Raw genomic sequence first — 17,387 nt, forward strand, 5'->3', positions numbered from 1 at the left:
AACAACGGTGCGCTTACGACTGTTCCGTTCGACCCCATTGCCTTCATTCTCGAGGCCCACTGCGTGGTGGAGGTCATGGAGTGAAATCGCGAAAATTGTGCTCAAACCCCCCCACCCTACATCCATGGACAAAGCAGCCATCTCGTCTCACATCTCATGTGCTACCCTGAGATTGTGCGTCATCGCACGCGCTGTTTGCCACGACTGTGAACCACACTGTTCCTGCCACTGTTTCTGCCGCTAAGCAGCAACTTCGCGGCTAATCCGAATGCGGACAAAACACCAACAATTTGTGCTGTTGTATTTTTGGTTTTTGCTTACCTTTTAAGAAGTGATATCCGCCGTTTACCGATGGCCGTTGTAATCTTATACATCACCTTCCGTCCACAGTGTACCTCAATCGTAGTAGGCGCGAAGTAACGCTGTAACGCTTCGATAGCACAAGCTACCAAGTGTTGGTGTGAGGACAAATCTAGTGAAGTTCAGTGAATAATAATTTGCTGACGGAAACTACTGCCCCTTTACGTTCCAAAAGTGCTGCTTCAAAGCGTCATGCTTCCGGTCAACGGTTTGCTACACAGCCACTGAAACACATCTGCGCCGTCCGTAAACTTGACCATCAGACATCGCTAAATTGATACGGTACGTATTACCGAACAGCATTGGCACAGGGTAGTTTATATATTTTGTGCTTTATATATATTATTTTTAAATATTTGTTATAGTCGTACAGCTTACTGAGACCAAATTGACGTATGAGAACAAATCAATTGTTAGTGTTGCTAGAGCAACTCTCTGAGTTTAGAGAGTGACTGAATCAGGTCCTCCATATATATATGAGCCATCTACAATAAATATAATAATATTCTCGAAATGATTTTTATGGATTGGAAGTCGTCCGTGCTATGCGCCTGTGGGTATGCAATGAATGATTTTCTGATGACTTTTTGCCCCAAACCACGTTCACAAACTCAAACATATTGAGTATTTCCATTAAACTTAAAGACGGACAATACACATTTTCGCAAGAACATTCCTTCGCTTCAACCTGAGTCACCCTGTGCATGGCATCCCTCTATCGCCCACATGATAATCGTCCGTTGTTAATAATTCAATTTATCACCACGGTCTCGTGTACATCCCGTCAGTTTCATCGCACTACAGACGATGGTTCAATAACATCAGGCGATGCGTTAACACCATCCCGCACACGTGTCACGTACACCACCGTGTGCTAGGTGATAATGCGTTCCGTTGGGATTTTGGGCAGAGTTTCCGAAACAAGCGCGCTATATGCGCTGGGCACGATATGGGCAATTAGTTAGTGGCATGGTTCGTTACGTTTCTGCTATTCTACCAACACACAACCACCGCAAATTATCGTTCACTTTTAAGCAGCTCAACCATTTCCTATCGTTTGCGCCTTTATGAATGACTCTGTGCTTTATAACTGTTCGTGCATAATGCATGATCTGGTGATGATCGAGGCTGATCACCCGGCAAGAAGTCATCAGTAATTAAGCGCAGCGTTTCTTTACTCTACGGTTTATTTTTATTCTTTTTTGTGCTCTCCTCCTATCTTTGGCTCAGTTTTTTTTTGCGATTAAAATTAACGTTGCATTTCAATTTAAACCCTAACTGACCGATCCCAGCGGTTTCATGATAGGACAGTTTCAATGATTCGCACGTTATGTTGATAACACTACGGTGGCAACGAAAAACAGTCAATTACCCCCAGATCAGCACAGATGAGTGATTGATAGTAAGGAACGACTGCTTCAAGCAGGAACAATATTATATAAATAGTTTCTCGTAACCCAGCGACGGATTGTAGTGTAAACGCGCCCTAATTTGCTTCGAAAAGTATCACGTGCGACGCTAGGAGGCAGCATAACTACATTTGGCCTGAGCTATTATTCTCATCTTCCCTCTCATTGATCATCCCACGATGTTTTCCCTTTGATTTCCCATTCTTTTCGTGCCCTTTTTTCTTCCCTTTTCCTGGTTGGGTTGGTTTGCTATGGGTTGGTTTGCTGGGCAGCGGATGATCCTTCCCGGTAGTGGTTGGAGCTTTCACAGTTTCCAGCGGTAGTGACCAAAACGCCGGCTGTACTGTAGAATTTTCTATCCGCAGCGGACCGGGACTATTCTGTTTGACATTTGTGAGCACTTTGTTCCGGGTAGGACCAACGGAGCTCTTCGGTTTTGCATCAACATTCACCTGTGCTACTGGCATCTTCGTCATTACTCCGTTTGGAACGGGTATGGCATCAGTAGCTTGAGGATTGGGGCTGTACTGGATTTTCATACTAGGGAGTGTCGACATTGACCGCCTACTGCGTCGAAACGTTTCAGCGTAGTGCTGCTTCGATTGCTGTTCGTTTGATTCCTGAGACTGAGACATCCTCAGACTAGGTGCGGCAAAAACCACCGATATTACCAATAACTGGAATGCAACGATCTGTATAGATCCCATTGTGATTAGATCCGATAGCGCGGGATTCGTACGACAAACTGAATCTCTGCTACAAAAATTAGTCTTTTATACTAACCCCGATACGTTACGAGCTCAATTACAATTCATTAAAAATCATTTTTAAACGAAAATTATCCCCACTCTGCATGGATGAACAACCCTAATCGAAATATAATGACTCGGAGGTCGTTTCACCGCACTATAAAAATCAATCAAACGAAGGAATTTGTATCACTTGCATTCCACAATTTGGTGCATAATAAGCGGACAGCTTGTTTCGAAACCTACCAACCCGCACCAACGAATCCAACGAGCAACAATGAAGGCTACTCTGTTCTTCCTGGTCGTCGTACTGTGCGTCGTGGCTATTTCGGCCAACGGCTCCGAGCAACACGGCAAGGGACAAAGCAAGGGCAAAGGCAAGGAGAGTGCCGCTGCTGGAGCTGCTGCGGAAGGATCGCATGCTGGCGTTGGCAAGGGAAAGGGCAAGGGCCAGGAGAAGGGAGACGCTGCTTCCCGCGCTGAGGCTGGTCGGGCACATGCCCAGAATGGTGGAAAGGGCAAGGAGAACGGAAAGGGCAAGGGCAAGAACTGAACACCGGCAATGGAAGCTGAACTGAAAGTACGAAAATAAAATGATACCGTATCTGTCGAAATAACGTTGGTATTTTATTCACTGTGGATGAAGCGGAAGACCTCGTGTAGTGGGAACTGGTACTGATTATACAGTATTATGCGCTGTTTGGGACAATAGGAGGATCTCTTCAGATTAACCATTCAAACTTGTAATAATGCCACTAAACAATTGCCAGACTCTGAGCAATGTTTGTCGAGATGTAGATGATAGATCCAACTAAAGTGTTTTCCGCTGATACGTTATATTCTTAGTTTCATTTCATATATGGGTCATTGTGTGCCTTAAGGGCTTGTCAATTTATGTACTAACTTATTACTAAACGAACTTTACATAAAACTTAAAACAGTAAAGTAGAAAATCCTGTGAGAGGAAAAAAGAAAACTGGGTAGGAAAGAAAGAAAAATGAAGCAACAACAGAAAACACAAATAAGGAAAATGGACTGTTAGGAGGAAAAAGATGGAAAGAGAGCAGAACGACAAGAAGCAAGAGAAACATTGGGGGAGGGGAGTGTCGGAAAAGGTGGCGAAATATAACTCTCGTGAAAAGTTTTTGAATTGTTTCAAGTCTATCGATGTCATATTGACTTGTCGGGTTCCAAATCACAGCACCAAAGTCGAGGACAGAGCGAACTAAAGAAAAGTATAGCACCTTCAGAGAACGGAGGCCGTTGAATTCGCAGGTGGGTCCCAAGCGATCTACTAGCGCTATTGATGACTTGGTCATTCTGAGGAGCTAAAGATATATTCCAATCAAGAAGGATCCTAAGATCTTTTATACGATCGACTCGATCCAGCTGCACATTCAGGATGGAATAAGTGTGGATAAGAGGGTGGTGAGAACGAGAAAACGTAATGACAGAACATTTATCAGTAGAAAGACATAACAGATTACAAAAACGCCAAGAACAAAAAGAATCAAGTGAAGATTGAAGGGAATTGCAATCAGATTGAGAAGAGATAGGGAGACAGATCTTAATGTCGTCAGGATAGAGAAGGTTATTTGACAAGTAAGGTACACCTTATTGATGTACAAATTGTATGGGATTGCAAAGACTGCAATTTAAAAAAACATCTAGAGAGGGAGTGCTTTGTTTTAAAATTTTGACAATCGCTTGAATAAATTCATTTCATAATTAATTTTTCGTGTAACTGTCAACTTAAGCGAATGAGAATTTCGTTGAAGCATTCGTATGGAAAATAATAATACTCAACACCTTGACATAGAGCTGGCGAATAGACTCCTTAGCACCCAATGGTATATACGAACTTTAATGGCTTTCTCTGGTCATCCGCACCGATCGAGTCTGATTGTGCAAGGACTGATTGTTCGACTACGTGATAAATTAAGTCTAATAAGCTAGAGTTATTTCTTGGCACGCCAGGAAGAAGAGTTTTCCATTGTAAAATGATATAAAACATATTACAAACATGCTTCATCGTAGACACGCTTTACTTGATGTTGTTTTCACGCAACTTCAATGTCCATTGATGTGTTTTTAAATCCGTTTAATGTAATTTAATTTTATTCCACGCATGAATGTCATATCAGGAAAGTAATGCTTAGAACTATTAATTTGCACTCAACGAATTATTTGAATCGAGTTTTGTTTATTGAAATTTAACAACTTGCCACTCTCATCACCATCGTCATTATCACTCCTGTGGCTTGATATAAAAGCAGCGGATCAAGCATCGAAATAGTATAGCGAATCCAGCTACTCTCGACAAACCATCCAAATCTGCAACAATGAAGGCTACTCTGTTCTTCCTGATCGTTGTCCTGTGTGCAGTCGCCTTGGCTGCTCCAAAGTCCGAGCAGAAGAGGGAAGGCAAGGGCAAAGGCGAAGGAAAGGGTAAGGGCAAGGGCCAGGAAACGATGGACTCGGGCTCGGCGGAAGATGGACAGGACGATAGCCAAGAGGAAAGCAACGGAGGAAAAGGCAAAGGTGGAAATGGACGAATGGCCGGAAAGGGCGGAAAGGGTGGAAAGGGTGGAAAGGGCGGCAAGGGTGACACGGAAGATGATACGGACAGCCCTAAACGCCGAATGGAGAGCCCGATGGGAAAGGGAAAGAACCAGCCGCAGAAGGACAATGGAAAGGGTCGTGACAATGGCAAGCCAAAGGGCAAGAAAAACTAATCTGATCATCGACCTGAACATTGACAAACAATAAAGAGTCCTATAAGAACCCCAACAGTTGAAATGTGTATCAATTTTATTTTTATATTATGTATTTCAAATCTACCATTAACGAATATACAAAAATAGTAAGCGAAATAAGTTGATTACTTTATTAAAAAAGGAGAATTATGCGACATGTAGCACTAGGACTTGTACTAGTTTTTAGTACTAGTATGTAGTACTTACTGTAAGAAAAAGTGTGATTAGAAAGAAAAAATGAAAGATAACGAGATATTGATAAAGAAACAATCAAAGCAATCTTTATTTTCTCAATTATGTGATTGGAGAACTTGAAAAACATCAAGATCTAAACCTATAATTGATTATTTGTCATATATGTTGCTTGTATATCTTTATCTAGTGTGAATAAGGCAAATGCTGCCATAATGAACAAATAAAAAAGACATCTTCAGCAAGTTAATTGGTTTAGTGATTAAAGTTTGAGTAGGAACCCCTGAAACCCTCAAGGACCCCCCTCTGAGAACCCTTAAACGTTTATAATTTTTTTTCTATTGAATGTTGGTAAAGTCGCGATGGTTTCCAAACATCACAACAGGAAAATATGAGATTACATGATTCACTCAAGTATAGTATCTTGTTTAGTATCCCATTATATAGCTCGATTGACTTAAGAGGGTGTGAAGCCTACGGAAGAAATAACAAATTCACCAAATAATTACAAACTATAATGAAAGTGAGGGGCAGCACAGTGGCATGATGATAGAGGCGCCGGTCTTTACACGAACCGACCAGTCCAAAATCCCTTACTGACGGTCGTACGCAAGACTGACTATTTGGACGATCTAATAGGTCGTTACGCAAAAAAATTAATGTGAGAAAACTTACTAACTCTTGTTATAGAATAGAACAAAATGTAATAATTATAAAATATGACCAGAAAACATAAGAGATAATACAACACAAACACTTTAGTAAGTAAGTAAATAGTTAATAATTGACAGATTAATAGGAGTATCATCCAAAGGGCAGACTACACGACCGCTGGGGCTCCGGGCATCTCCAAGGGTCCTCGTATATCGAAGATACCTGAAGAACTTGATTTAACACCAGACGAAATAGTCAGACGAAGGCCTGCTCCCACCCACCGTGTTAGGATTTTACTTAACAATTTTTTTTCTTAATGATGGTGATAGCAAACAGACTTCTAAAAATCAGTTTAATTTGTGTAGTACTCTTTATTGTTTGTCAATGTTCAGGTCGATGATCAGATTAGTTCTTCTTGCCCTTTGGCTTTCCATTGTCACGACCCTTTCCATTGTCCTTCTGCGGCTGGTTCTTTCCCTTTCCCATCGGGCTCTCCATTCGGCGTTTAGGGCTGTCCGTATCATCTTCCGTGTCACCCTTGCCGCCCTTTCCGCCCTTTCCGCCCTTTCCACCCTTTCCGGCCATTCGTCCATTTCCACCTTTGCCTTTTCCACCTTGGCTTTCCTCTTGGCTATCGTCCTGTCCATCTTCCGCCGAGCCCGAGTCCATCGTCTCCTGGCCCTTGCCCTTACCCTTTCCTTCGCCTTTGCCCTTGCCTTCCCTCTTCTGCTCGGACTTTGGAGCAGCCAAGGCGACTGCACACAGGACAACGATCAGGAAGAACAGAGTAGCCTTCATTGTTGCAGATTTGGATGGTTTGTCGAGAGCTGCTGGATTCGCTATACTATTTCGATGCTTGATCTGCTGCTTTTATATCAAGCCACAGGAGTGATAATGACGATGGTGATGAGAGTGGCAAGTTGTTAAATTTCAATAAACAAAACTCGATTCAAATAATTCGTTGAGTGCAAATTAATAGTTCTAAGCATTACTTTCCTGATATGACATTCATGCGTGGAATAAAATTAAATTACATTAAACGGATTTAAAAACACATCAATGGACATTGAAGTTGCGTGAAAACAACATCAAGTAAAGCGTGTCTACGATGAAGCATGTTTGTAATATGTTTTATATCATTTTACAATGGAAAACTCTTCTTCCTGGCGTGCCAAGAAATAACTCTAGCTTATTAGACTTAATTTATCACGTAGTCGAACAATCAGTCCTTGCACAATCAGACTCGATCGGTGCGGATGACCAGAGAAAGCCATTAAAGTTCGTATATACCATTGGGTGCTAAGGAGTCTATTCGCCAGCTCTATGTCAAGGTGTTGAGTATTATTATTTTCCATACGAATGCTTCAACGAAATTCTCATTCGCTTAAGTTGACAGTTACACGAAAAATTAATTATGAAATGAATTTATTCAAGCGATTGTCAAAATTTTAAAACAAAGCACTCCCTCTCTAGATGTTTTTTTAAATTGCAGTCTTTGCAATCCCATACAATTTGTACATCAATAAGGTGTACCTTACTTGTCAAATAACCTTCTCTATCCTGACGACATTAAGATCTGTCTCCCTATCTCTTCTCAATCTGATTGCAATTCCCTTCAATCTTCACTTGATTCTTTTTGTTCTTGGCGTTTTTGTAATCTGTTATGTCTTTCTACTGATAAATGTTCTGTCATTACGTTTTCTCGTTCTCACCACCCTCTTATCCACACTTATTCCATCCTGAATGTGCAGCTGGATCGAGTCGATCGTATAAAAGATCTTGGGATCCTTCTTGATTGGAATATATCTTTAGCTCCTCAGAATGACCAAGTCATCAATAGCGCTAGTAGATTGCTTGGGACCCACCTGCGAATTCAACGACCTCCGTTCTCTGAAGGTGCTATACTTTTCTTTAGTTCGCTCTGTCCTCGACTTTGGTGCTGTGATTTGGAACCCGACAAGTCAATATGACATCGATAGACTTGAAACAATTCAAAAACTTTTCACGAGAGTTATATTTCGCCACCTTTTCCGACACTCCCCTCCCCCAATGTTTCTCTTGCTTCTTGTCGTTCTGCTCTCTTTCCATCTTTTTCATCCTAACAGTACATTTTCCTTATTTGTGTTTCCTGTTGTTGCTTAATTTTTCTTTCTTTCCTACCCAGTTTTCTTTTTTCCTCTCACAGGATTCTCTACTTTACTGTTTTAAGTTTCATGTAAAGTTCGTTTAGATATAAGTTAGTACATAATTTGACAAGCCCTTAAGGCATACAATGACCCATATATGAAATGAAACTAAGAATATAACGTATCAGCGGAAAACACTTTAGTTGGATCTATCATCTACATCTCGACAAACATTGCTCAGAGTCTGGCAATTGTTTAGTGGCATTATTACAAGTTTGAATGGTTAATCTGAAGAGATATGATGTCCTCCCATTGTCCCAAACAGCGCATAATACTGTATAATCAGTACCAGTTCCCACTACACGAGGTCTTCCGCTTCATCCACGGTGAATAAAATACCAACGTTATTTCGACAGATACGGTATCATTTTATTTTCGTACTTTCAGTCCAGCTTCCATTGTCGGTGTTCAGTTCTTGCCCTTGCCCTTTCCGTTCTCCTTGCCCTTTCCACCATTCTGGGCATGTGCCCGACCAGCCTCAGCGCGGGAAGCAGCGTCTCCCTTCTCCTGGCCCTTGCCCTTTCCCTTGCCAACGCCAGCATGCGATCCTTCCGCAGCAGCTCCAGCAGCGGCACTCTCCTTGCCTTTGCCCTTGCCTTGTCCCTTGCCGTGTTGGTCGGAGCCGTTGGCCGAAATCGCCACGACGCACAGTACGACGACCAGGAAGAACAGAGTAGCCTTCATTGTTGTTTGTTGAGTTCTGATGGATTTGGAGAGAACTGCTGATTTGAGCTTGCTAACTTGCAAATGTGATGTTAATTCAGAAATCATCCCTTGCTTTTATATACAAAATCCAGCAACCAAAACCAAACCGTTTATTAAAATCCCATCAAGTAAAATCGTTACTAAGCTGCTGCTAAACAGGAAACGTAATTTTATGCTTACGCTTCAATTTTCCACTTCCGCTCCACTACGTGCACGTTGTACAATTTTTACAACTTTTTTTTTTTTTTAGTTCTTATCTAATTGCTTTTATTTTCTTCTGTTGCAGATGAACACAACCGACGATCGTCTGCCAAAGCTGGAATTCACGCTTTCCGAGGACGAAGAAAATGCTCTCACACTGTACGAGGAGCTCGAGCAGACGGACATCAATCCGACCAACCTTAACGTGAACTGTTGCTGTGGTCTGTTGCGCACCTCACCCTTCCACCAGCCAAAGTCTTCCTCAAGCCCTACCGGGCGCCTTCAGGTGGATCCGTTACGACACGCAGCCAATGTACATCATGGCCATCATGATCACCACCATCACCATCAGCATACGGACGATGCAGATCAGGACTTTCACATTTCTACCCGATCCTGCGAGGAGGACGAATGCGACAATGCACAGATGGCCGACAGATGGCGCCACAACGTAACACGGCGCAACGAACGATACCGGGCGTTTGGGTTGCTAGAGTCCAGCATTCTGAACAGTTTCCAGCTGCAAAACTTTCGCCGCAAGACGCCGAGTGTTTTCGATTCGTCTAGCTCTTCGGGGCAGACGAGTTGCAGTTCCACTGCATCGAGCATGATCGAGGACATTTCGGACAAGATCGAGGAAATCGGAAAGCTCGACACCAACATCCATTCGCTCATGTACAAATCGGTCGAGCTGCATAATGACATACTGGTAAGCTTGGAAATAATGCGTTTCAGCTGACATATTGTAATGAACCAACCGTTTATATCCGTTCCGTCACAATCTTGGAACGCTTTTCTATCCTGTTAATTGACAGTCTTTAGAGGCAACCACCAACCGCTTAATAGCCGATGCGAAAAAGCTTTCGGACGACCTGGATGATGTCCGATTCCTAGACGAGCTGATAGCCATTCTAAACGGTGACATCGGGCCGGTGATACATCGCGAATGGCCCTACAAAATCGACACGGATGCCCCGATCGAAGAAGGCACGCCTGTCACCTAACCCACACGGACCCGGAGCAATCACAGGTGCACACCAGCACCGGTGCCCGTACTGTAAGCCATCGCGCCCGGTTTGCCACAGTACGCCCCGTGAGCCGGTCCTATTATGCCTTATTACACCGATGGAACCTCGTGACCGAAGGAGGCTTTGTAGTGCCGCGTCCATAGTGAAAAGAGAGAAAAAAAAACAGCGAACTGCGAAGAAAATGCTAACCTAGACTTCAAGTTTAGTTTTTTTTTTACCGAATCGATAGCAACACACAACTAACGTTTCCTTCTACGCACCATGCCGATAAGAAACCAATGTCCACCCGAATGCCGGGAGGGAAAACTTCAACATCAGGCCAAATGTCCGCGGCATCGTCCTCGGCGATAATTGGCTTACGGGCCGTGGTGGAAATCGTCGTCCACGGTCGCCTAGCTAGTCTATCCAATATTCAATTTAATGCTTCCGGGAATGCAGCGATTTTGTTCCCCTCCCTTTCCCCCCCCCTCCTCCCCCCATTTTACCGCTGTCTTGGCAGTTCTTTGACAGCTTCTTAGCCAACATAATTGTAAGTGCGTATAGTACCATTGTCAGTGTATTTGAAAAGTAGATCAAATAGCGGCATACCTCGTTCCACTGGAAGGTCGATTATTTTTCGCATCGTTTGCTACCGAGGCGTGTTCCAAACTACCGCTAATGAGCATCATTACAGTAGATTAGAAAAATTAAACCTAAGTTAAACTACACTGCATACGTAGGCTGTACAATAAATGACCCAATTGTGATAAACATTTAAAACGTATTCGATGATTTTATTTTTATTACCACATGACACGAGGCAATAATGCAATGCAAATTCACTATGAAGGTTTGTGTTTTTTTTTTAGAGCAATCTAAAGCTCATTTATTTTAATGATGTTATAATACCACATAAATGGAAAAGATTACATTCATCAGTGAGATCATTGTGGCTGAATAATTTGTGTTATAATTTATTTCTTAATATTGAACAGTATTTGCACTATCTCAAGTACCATATTTAATCGTGCTATAACACCTTGTATAATGCCGAAACATCTTTCACAAATCAAGTAGAAAATTTCGTTCTAAAACTCTCTAAATTCGTTACATAACAACATTTTCCTGTATAACAAAAAGTTGTGTTAAACATGCCAAATCAGTCTCCTGTACCAAGGGTAAGGAGCAATTCGTATACCACGATAGATGATTGCCTACATTTAGGCGTTATTAAACACTAGCACTACTGGATCACTCTGCTTTGACAGGAACGCTTCAATTTAATTTCATTAATTTTTGGTGTTTGGAACAATTCTACCGTAGTACGAACTCAAAAAACATTTGAAATCATAATCCAAGCATTCGTAATTGTTTATAAAAAGACCATTCATTAGAAAAAAACGCTTAAAACGCTTGGTATTTGTAGCGTTAATTTGCTCAAGACGGCAAAGTATTTAAATAGTATAGGTAACATAGTTTATAAATTATACATTAAAGAAACATCAAATTGTTACTCCTTTCAATGCAAACCATTGCGAATTAAATCGCAACTTAGTTTTTGAGCCCTGTGTCTAGTGCGGCTTTATCAAATTTTGAAGTAAATAGCTTATTGATCATTTACATAAGCACACGCCGTTGTACATAAGTACATACACCTATATTACCAATGACACAGTTTGAACTTTAAATTCCACCAACCCAGTTCGTGTTTGTGTTTGTAGCAATCGGAGCCTTTCGCACCGGAAACCGGGGAACGGACATTTGAGGGAAGGGAAATCAATTTGTCACCCAAAATCGAAAATGGAAAAATACGAAAACACACCTCCCACACACACACAGTACATATTTCGCGTGCGGTAATAACTTTTGTCATTGACTTCCTTTATTTTATGCAACATCGAACAAACGTGACCGTGCGGATGTATGTGCCTCGGCTGGCAAGCATAATCACGCCATTGAACTTGCCCATACCCATCCGAATATGACAAAACAGACTCGTACACCCACACTGAACGCGGGGTCCGCGTGTTTTGATCCCAGCGCCCTGATTCGGATGGGGACAGTTCGTCGTAGATGTGTGTTTGGCTGTCGCTTCCAGGACCCCCCCCCCCCCCCCCCCCCCCTCCTGTGGACCGATTGCACCAAACTTCGCATATGAATTTATGCACGCTACGAGCCAACAGTGACACCGGGTACATAAAAATGGAGGACAAACCCCGCTTTGAGGTCCTTTACCGGTGTTACCGGGTTGGCTTGTCTATCCATTTCGCCATTCGTCCACACAGCCCTCCTCCCGACTACCGTTCGGCATACCGTTTTCCCACTCGGCACTAGAGATACCGTTTACCATTCCCGTCCTGCGTCCCATACGGTACCAAATCAAAAGCAACAAAGTGAGCAATTGTGGCGAACCTCCACCGATGGTTAAAGTTTTGCAACAATTTATTAACTTCCTGCCCTGGAGGGTTCTTCCAGCACGCTGCACTACAATCGATCCGACCGCCCACTTGCTTCCGAAAAGGCGAAAACTTAATTACTCGTTTCGCAGTGTGTTCCGTGCTGGAGTTTCAGCCCCACATCACTCAACACGTTCCCCATTCCGGAATGGAACCCCGAAGGGACAGTAGCAATACAGCCGCCCACACTATTCTCCATTAGTTTGTCTTTCCTTCGGTGCGATTTAGCGTTCGTTAACCTGGCGATATGGTTTTGTTTGTTTTGTTCTCGTTTTTGTTTTTCTGCGCTATCACTTCCGGCACTCCAGAGGTTGCATTCCGGTGGCACTCGGTTGGTCCGATTGGTGCAAACTTTGTTCGCTGCGACTGTTGACGTTCTTTACCACGCGCCGCGGGTGGAAATGTTGCCTCGATTCGTTGCCATCCTTGGTGGAACAGGACTAAATATGGCAATATGAAATGAACTCAGCATTAAATGCACTTTTTCGCGAGGTGTTGTTGCCTAAAGCAAGGGGTGGGTTGAAATGATACAATTCATGTTTTAATTAGCAAATGACATTGATTTTTGCTGTTATTAATATTATTTTCTAACCGTTCCAACGATACAATAAATATTATTTTTCGATTTGCAATGAAACTAGAAATCTATTTTCTGTCGCTTTTTTAATAGAAAATGGAAATTAAATGCCCCTCTATATGTAAACAATACAATGTAAACCACTCTCATGCCCAACCGCCTGTAGACAAAATCCGTCACCTACTGTGCCACCGAAAATAAGTTCCACCGTGCCAGGAAGTGGGAACTGTTTGCCTAGCCCCCGCAAAACAACCCACCACGGGGTTTTCCCCGCGCAAACTAAGTGCCGCAAGTGCTAATGATAGAAAATGGCAAAAATGTAGGCCGAATTTGCCACACGGTGTGCCGTTCCCAAGCATACCGTACAACCTTCTCAGGAATGCGGAATTGAGTACGATTCCTTGGCCAGCACCGAAGGGACCTCGGAATGGGGCAGGGCGGGAGTACTGCAGCGAAGGGCAAGCGAAAACTTTGCAGATTTTCCAACGATTTTCACTTTTCCTTCGCTGCGTGCCCCATCCATGCCATTTTCCTCCCTCCCCTCGAGCGAACTTTTGGCACTTGGAAGTAACACTTGTGTGTCGGAAATTCCAGAGACACCCCGGGACTGCTAGGATCTGTTTAGAAACGGTGCCCCCTCTCGCGAACAGGTCACGGTGTAAGTGAAACAAAAAATAAACCAAGAAACCGTTTACCGATTCCGATTGCCAGCAGCAGCAGCGGTGGCGGAATGTGAGAAACTATTCAGACGACCGGAAGCACTACCATACGGCAGCCATCATGCCCGTACCAATGATGTGGCGTGGTTGAGACGGCTGAGTTCTCAGACCGGCTCGGAAGTTTGCATAGCTCCTCTCCACCGTCCCTTCCATCCGCATTCCGTTTTTTTTTCCACATGCACGCACGTCACAATTTCATGACGTGCCGTTTCACACACCCGATCATCATCGTTGGCGTCACGTCACGAAAGCAGTCGGGGTTTTCCTGCAAAGCTTTCACTCATCGCCGTGGAGCAGCCCGGCCGGGGGAGGAAACTGATTGCAAAACCCGGTACGTAATGTATGGGAGCGCTACCTAATCAGACCATGGTTTAGATAGGCTATGGCTAAATTACCAACACACCCATACCAGCTCATTGGCGGCCTCGGGCAGCATTATTCCGTACACGAATTAGAAAAGGATCCCACCGTGCCTTATTAGCGTTCCCCTGAGCGAAACTTACACGAATAACCAGTTTCCGATTGTGAACTGCTTTCTACGGTATGCTCTCGTCCTGAGCCTTGTGGATGTTGTAGACCATTTCGGGACACCCGAAGGATAGGCCAAATCAACTGACATCAACACGTGAAGCTACTATCACGGCACGGCACAATAGCAGCGCAGCAACACTCTCATACCAATCCACCGTGAGGATGACAGAAAAGAGGGATGTCGTTATTAATATTAAAAATATAGTAAAAGAACCCTATAAATAGTTGAATCTAATGTTTGCTTACACTCATGAAAGAGTATCTAGTTTCAATCATAATGCAGTGGAGTTAAAATGTCGTTGTTCTAGAAGTTTTCAGTAGCAGTTACTTAAAACCGCATACATTAAGGTTCATTCATGCTCTGTCAACTTTTGCAATACATCAGGGGTTGGTTGGTGCTTGTATACATCAGGAGATGGTTCATCTGCGGGTCATTTACATAAATAAAGTGTTCGAAATATATGTTTCCACAATTTGTACATATTAATCTTATTAATTATACAATCTCAATTAATACAATGATACAATAACAGGTGGGCTGATAATTGTTTGGCCTATGACAGTAAAACACTTTTCTTTGGCCAAATTTTTTTTTGTATTAAACATACGTCCCTTCAAGGGTGAATCACCAATTATAGCGGTCTTTCAATTTTTCGATACCATTTTTATAGCAATATTTGCACCTTGCCTCCAAAAAGGTCTTTGTTTCGGCGATCACCTCTTCATCCGACGAAAATTTCTTCTTAGCGAGCATCCTTTTGCGATCTGAGGAATGAAAATAGTCACTGGGAGCCATATCTGGGGAATACGATGGATGGAGAAGCAATTCGGGGCCTAATTCATGAATTTTTGCCATTGTTTTCTTTGATTTGTGGTACGGTGCGTTTTCTTGATGACACAAAACTTTTTTTTCTTCAAATGTGGCCGTTTTTTGGCGATTTCGTCCTTCAAACGCTAAAATAACTTGATATAGTAGTCGCTGTTAATGGTCTTTCCTTTCTCAAGATAGTCGATGAAGATTATTCCTTGAGAATCCTGAAAAATTGACGTCATAACCTTGCCAACTGATTATTGCGTTTTCACCCGCTTTGGAGCAAGTTCATAGCGTCCAGTCCACTCGGATGACTGTCTATTGGACTTTGGAGTGAAGTGGAGAAACCAAGACTCATCCATGGACACATATTGACGCAAAAACTCGGATTTATTTCGCTCAAACAGCTTCAAACACTGCTCCGAAACATCAAATCGTTGTTGGTTTTGGTCAAATGTGAGCTCGCGCGGCAGCCATTTTGCACAGAGCTTACTCATATCCAAATACTCATGAACGATATGTCCAACATGTTCCTTAGACATCTTTAGGGTGTCAGCTATCTCAATCAACTTCACATTACGGTTGCTTTTAATAGTTTTGTGATTTTTTTATTATTTTCGTCAGTAACCGCCTCTTTTGGGCGTCCACTGTGTTCACCATCTTCAGTGCTCATTTTACCACTTTTAAATTTAGCATACCAATATCTGATGGTTGATTTTGGTAGAGCAGTGTCCAAAGACTCTTCATCAAGCCAATTTTTGGCTTCGACTGTATGTTTCCCCTGCAAAAAGCATTATTTTATCATTACGCGAAATTCCTTCTTTTCCATGATTACTCAAAACTCAAAAGTTGCGTCACACAAAATGCTCTAGCTCATTAGGTTGTGTCCCGAGTGCTGTCAAATTTGGACAGAATTCGTTTGAAGGTTGGTACAAACGAAATATGACATGGATAAAAATCTTTTAGCGCGATATATGTGTTGATATATGTGGATATAATTGTGAAACAATTATCAGCCCACCTGTTACAATCAATCTCCAAGACTTAGTTCTTGACAAATAAATTCTTGAGATCTCAATCTCTAAGCCTTGGCGCTTTTAATTTTGGGAGTAACCATCTCCAAAAATTCAATTATTGAGCTCCCCATCTCTAAAACTAGCACTAGTGTAATGCTTGAGGTTTCCATCTACAAGTTCTTTATTTTATAAAAGTTGCCTAGCTAGACATATCATAAGGATTGACTATCCAGCTTAGGATCAATAAATTTAAAGCGAGCAAGGCCAAGCCCTCTTGAAGTTGTAGTCTCACTAAAGAAGCAGTAAAGACTTTAACATTAAAACAAAGTTGTGAATATCTTATCCTTCAGTTGTATGTTCAAAACTGCTGATTGAAACCTAACACTTAGTTTAAAGATTTAAAGCCAGATGCAGACAACCTTCTACAACATTCTTTTTTAAGAAATGCTTTCCTCGATAAAGCGTACGAACCAAACTGCACCTGAGCGCAATGCTTTTTCACAGCCGACACTGGCGACGAACGGTAAGCCCCCTACGTTAACCTAACGCAACGCGGCAACCACACAAACAAACGGCGAAACGAAACATACGCCAGCTATTCCCTAACAACATTTTCAGCACAATCACTAGGCTTTTGTTTATATCTAACCTCAATACAGCATAGCGCATACAGATAGCAGCACAACACCACCGTCGTCGTCATACTCGGTGTCCTGGTGTTGTGCACTGCCAGTCTGTTCCCTTCTGTTGCCGCTCTCCGGTAGCGCCCCGAAGGATCCGGTAACGCTAGTGGAAGCGGGACCGCACCATCAGACTTTTCTTGGGGCTGATGGCCGATTTTCAATCATAAACAACATAACGGTGGGGTCTCGCCATTGAATGGCACATTCACTCTCTCTCGCCCAGAACATACACAAACATACACCCTTCACACCAGGAGGACATCAGGTTTGAGCCAGTGTTGAGGCACCCGTTTTGGGAAAGGATTTTACACACCGAAAGCAGTCGCAAGGATCACGTCGCCGAGTTCGGTTCCTTTTGGCGTCTTTGGCCCGCAC

The 17,387-nt window shown here is 42.8% G+C and overlaps 2 protein-coding genes across 2 annotated transcripts; both read left to right on the forward strand.

The window, feature by feature from the left end:
* The first annotated feature begins 395 nt into the window (after positions 1-395).
* LOC128298111 (uncharacterized) lies at positions 396-10,937 on the forward strand. The gene is made up of 3 exons (XM_053033849.1): positions 396-642; positions 9,298-9,921; positions 10,028-10,937. Exons 2-3 carry the CDS (start codon positions 9,298-9,300, stop codon positions 10,214-10,216), a joined length of 813 nt encoding a protein of 270 aa, XP_052889809.1. The 5' UTR covers positions 396-642; the 3' UTR covers positions 10,217-10,937.
* LOC128309891 (protein qua-1-like) lies at positions 4,861-5,253 on the forward strand. Its single transcript, XM_053046389.1, has one exon. It carries the CDS (start codon positions 4,861-4,863, stop codon positions 5,251-5,253), a length of 393 nt encoding a protein of 130 aa, XP_052902349.1.
* Positions 10,938-17,387: the final 6,450 nt, after the last annotated feature.

The sequence above is a fragment of the Anopheles moucheti genome, chromosome 2 (assembly GCF_943734755.1).
Source record: "Anopheles moucheti chromosome 2, idAnoMoucSN_F20_07, whole genome shotgun sequence".
NCBI classification, from domain to species: domain Eukaryota; kingdom Metazoa; phylum Arthropoda; class Insecta; order Diptera; family Culicidae; genus Anopheles; species Anopheles moucheti.

Bases quoted from the DNA above. Each gene is read 5' to 3' on its own strand.
- LOC128309891 (XM_053046389.1), top strand. From the start codon at position 4,861: ATGAAGGCTACTCTGTTCTTCCTGATCGTTGTCCTGTGTGCAGTCGCC.
- LOC128298111 (XM_053033849.1), top strand. From the start codon at position 9,298: ATGAACACAACCGACGATCGTCTGCCAAAGCTGGAATTCACGCTTTCC. The intron at 9,922-10,027 runs GTAAGCTTGGAA...GTTAATTGACAG, and splicing joins AGCTGCATAATGACATACTG to TCTTTAGAGGCAACCACCAA.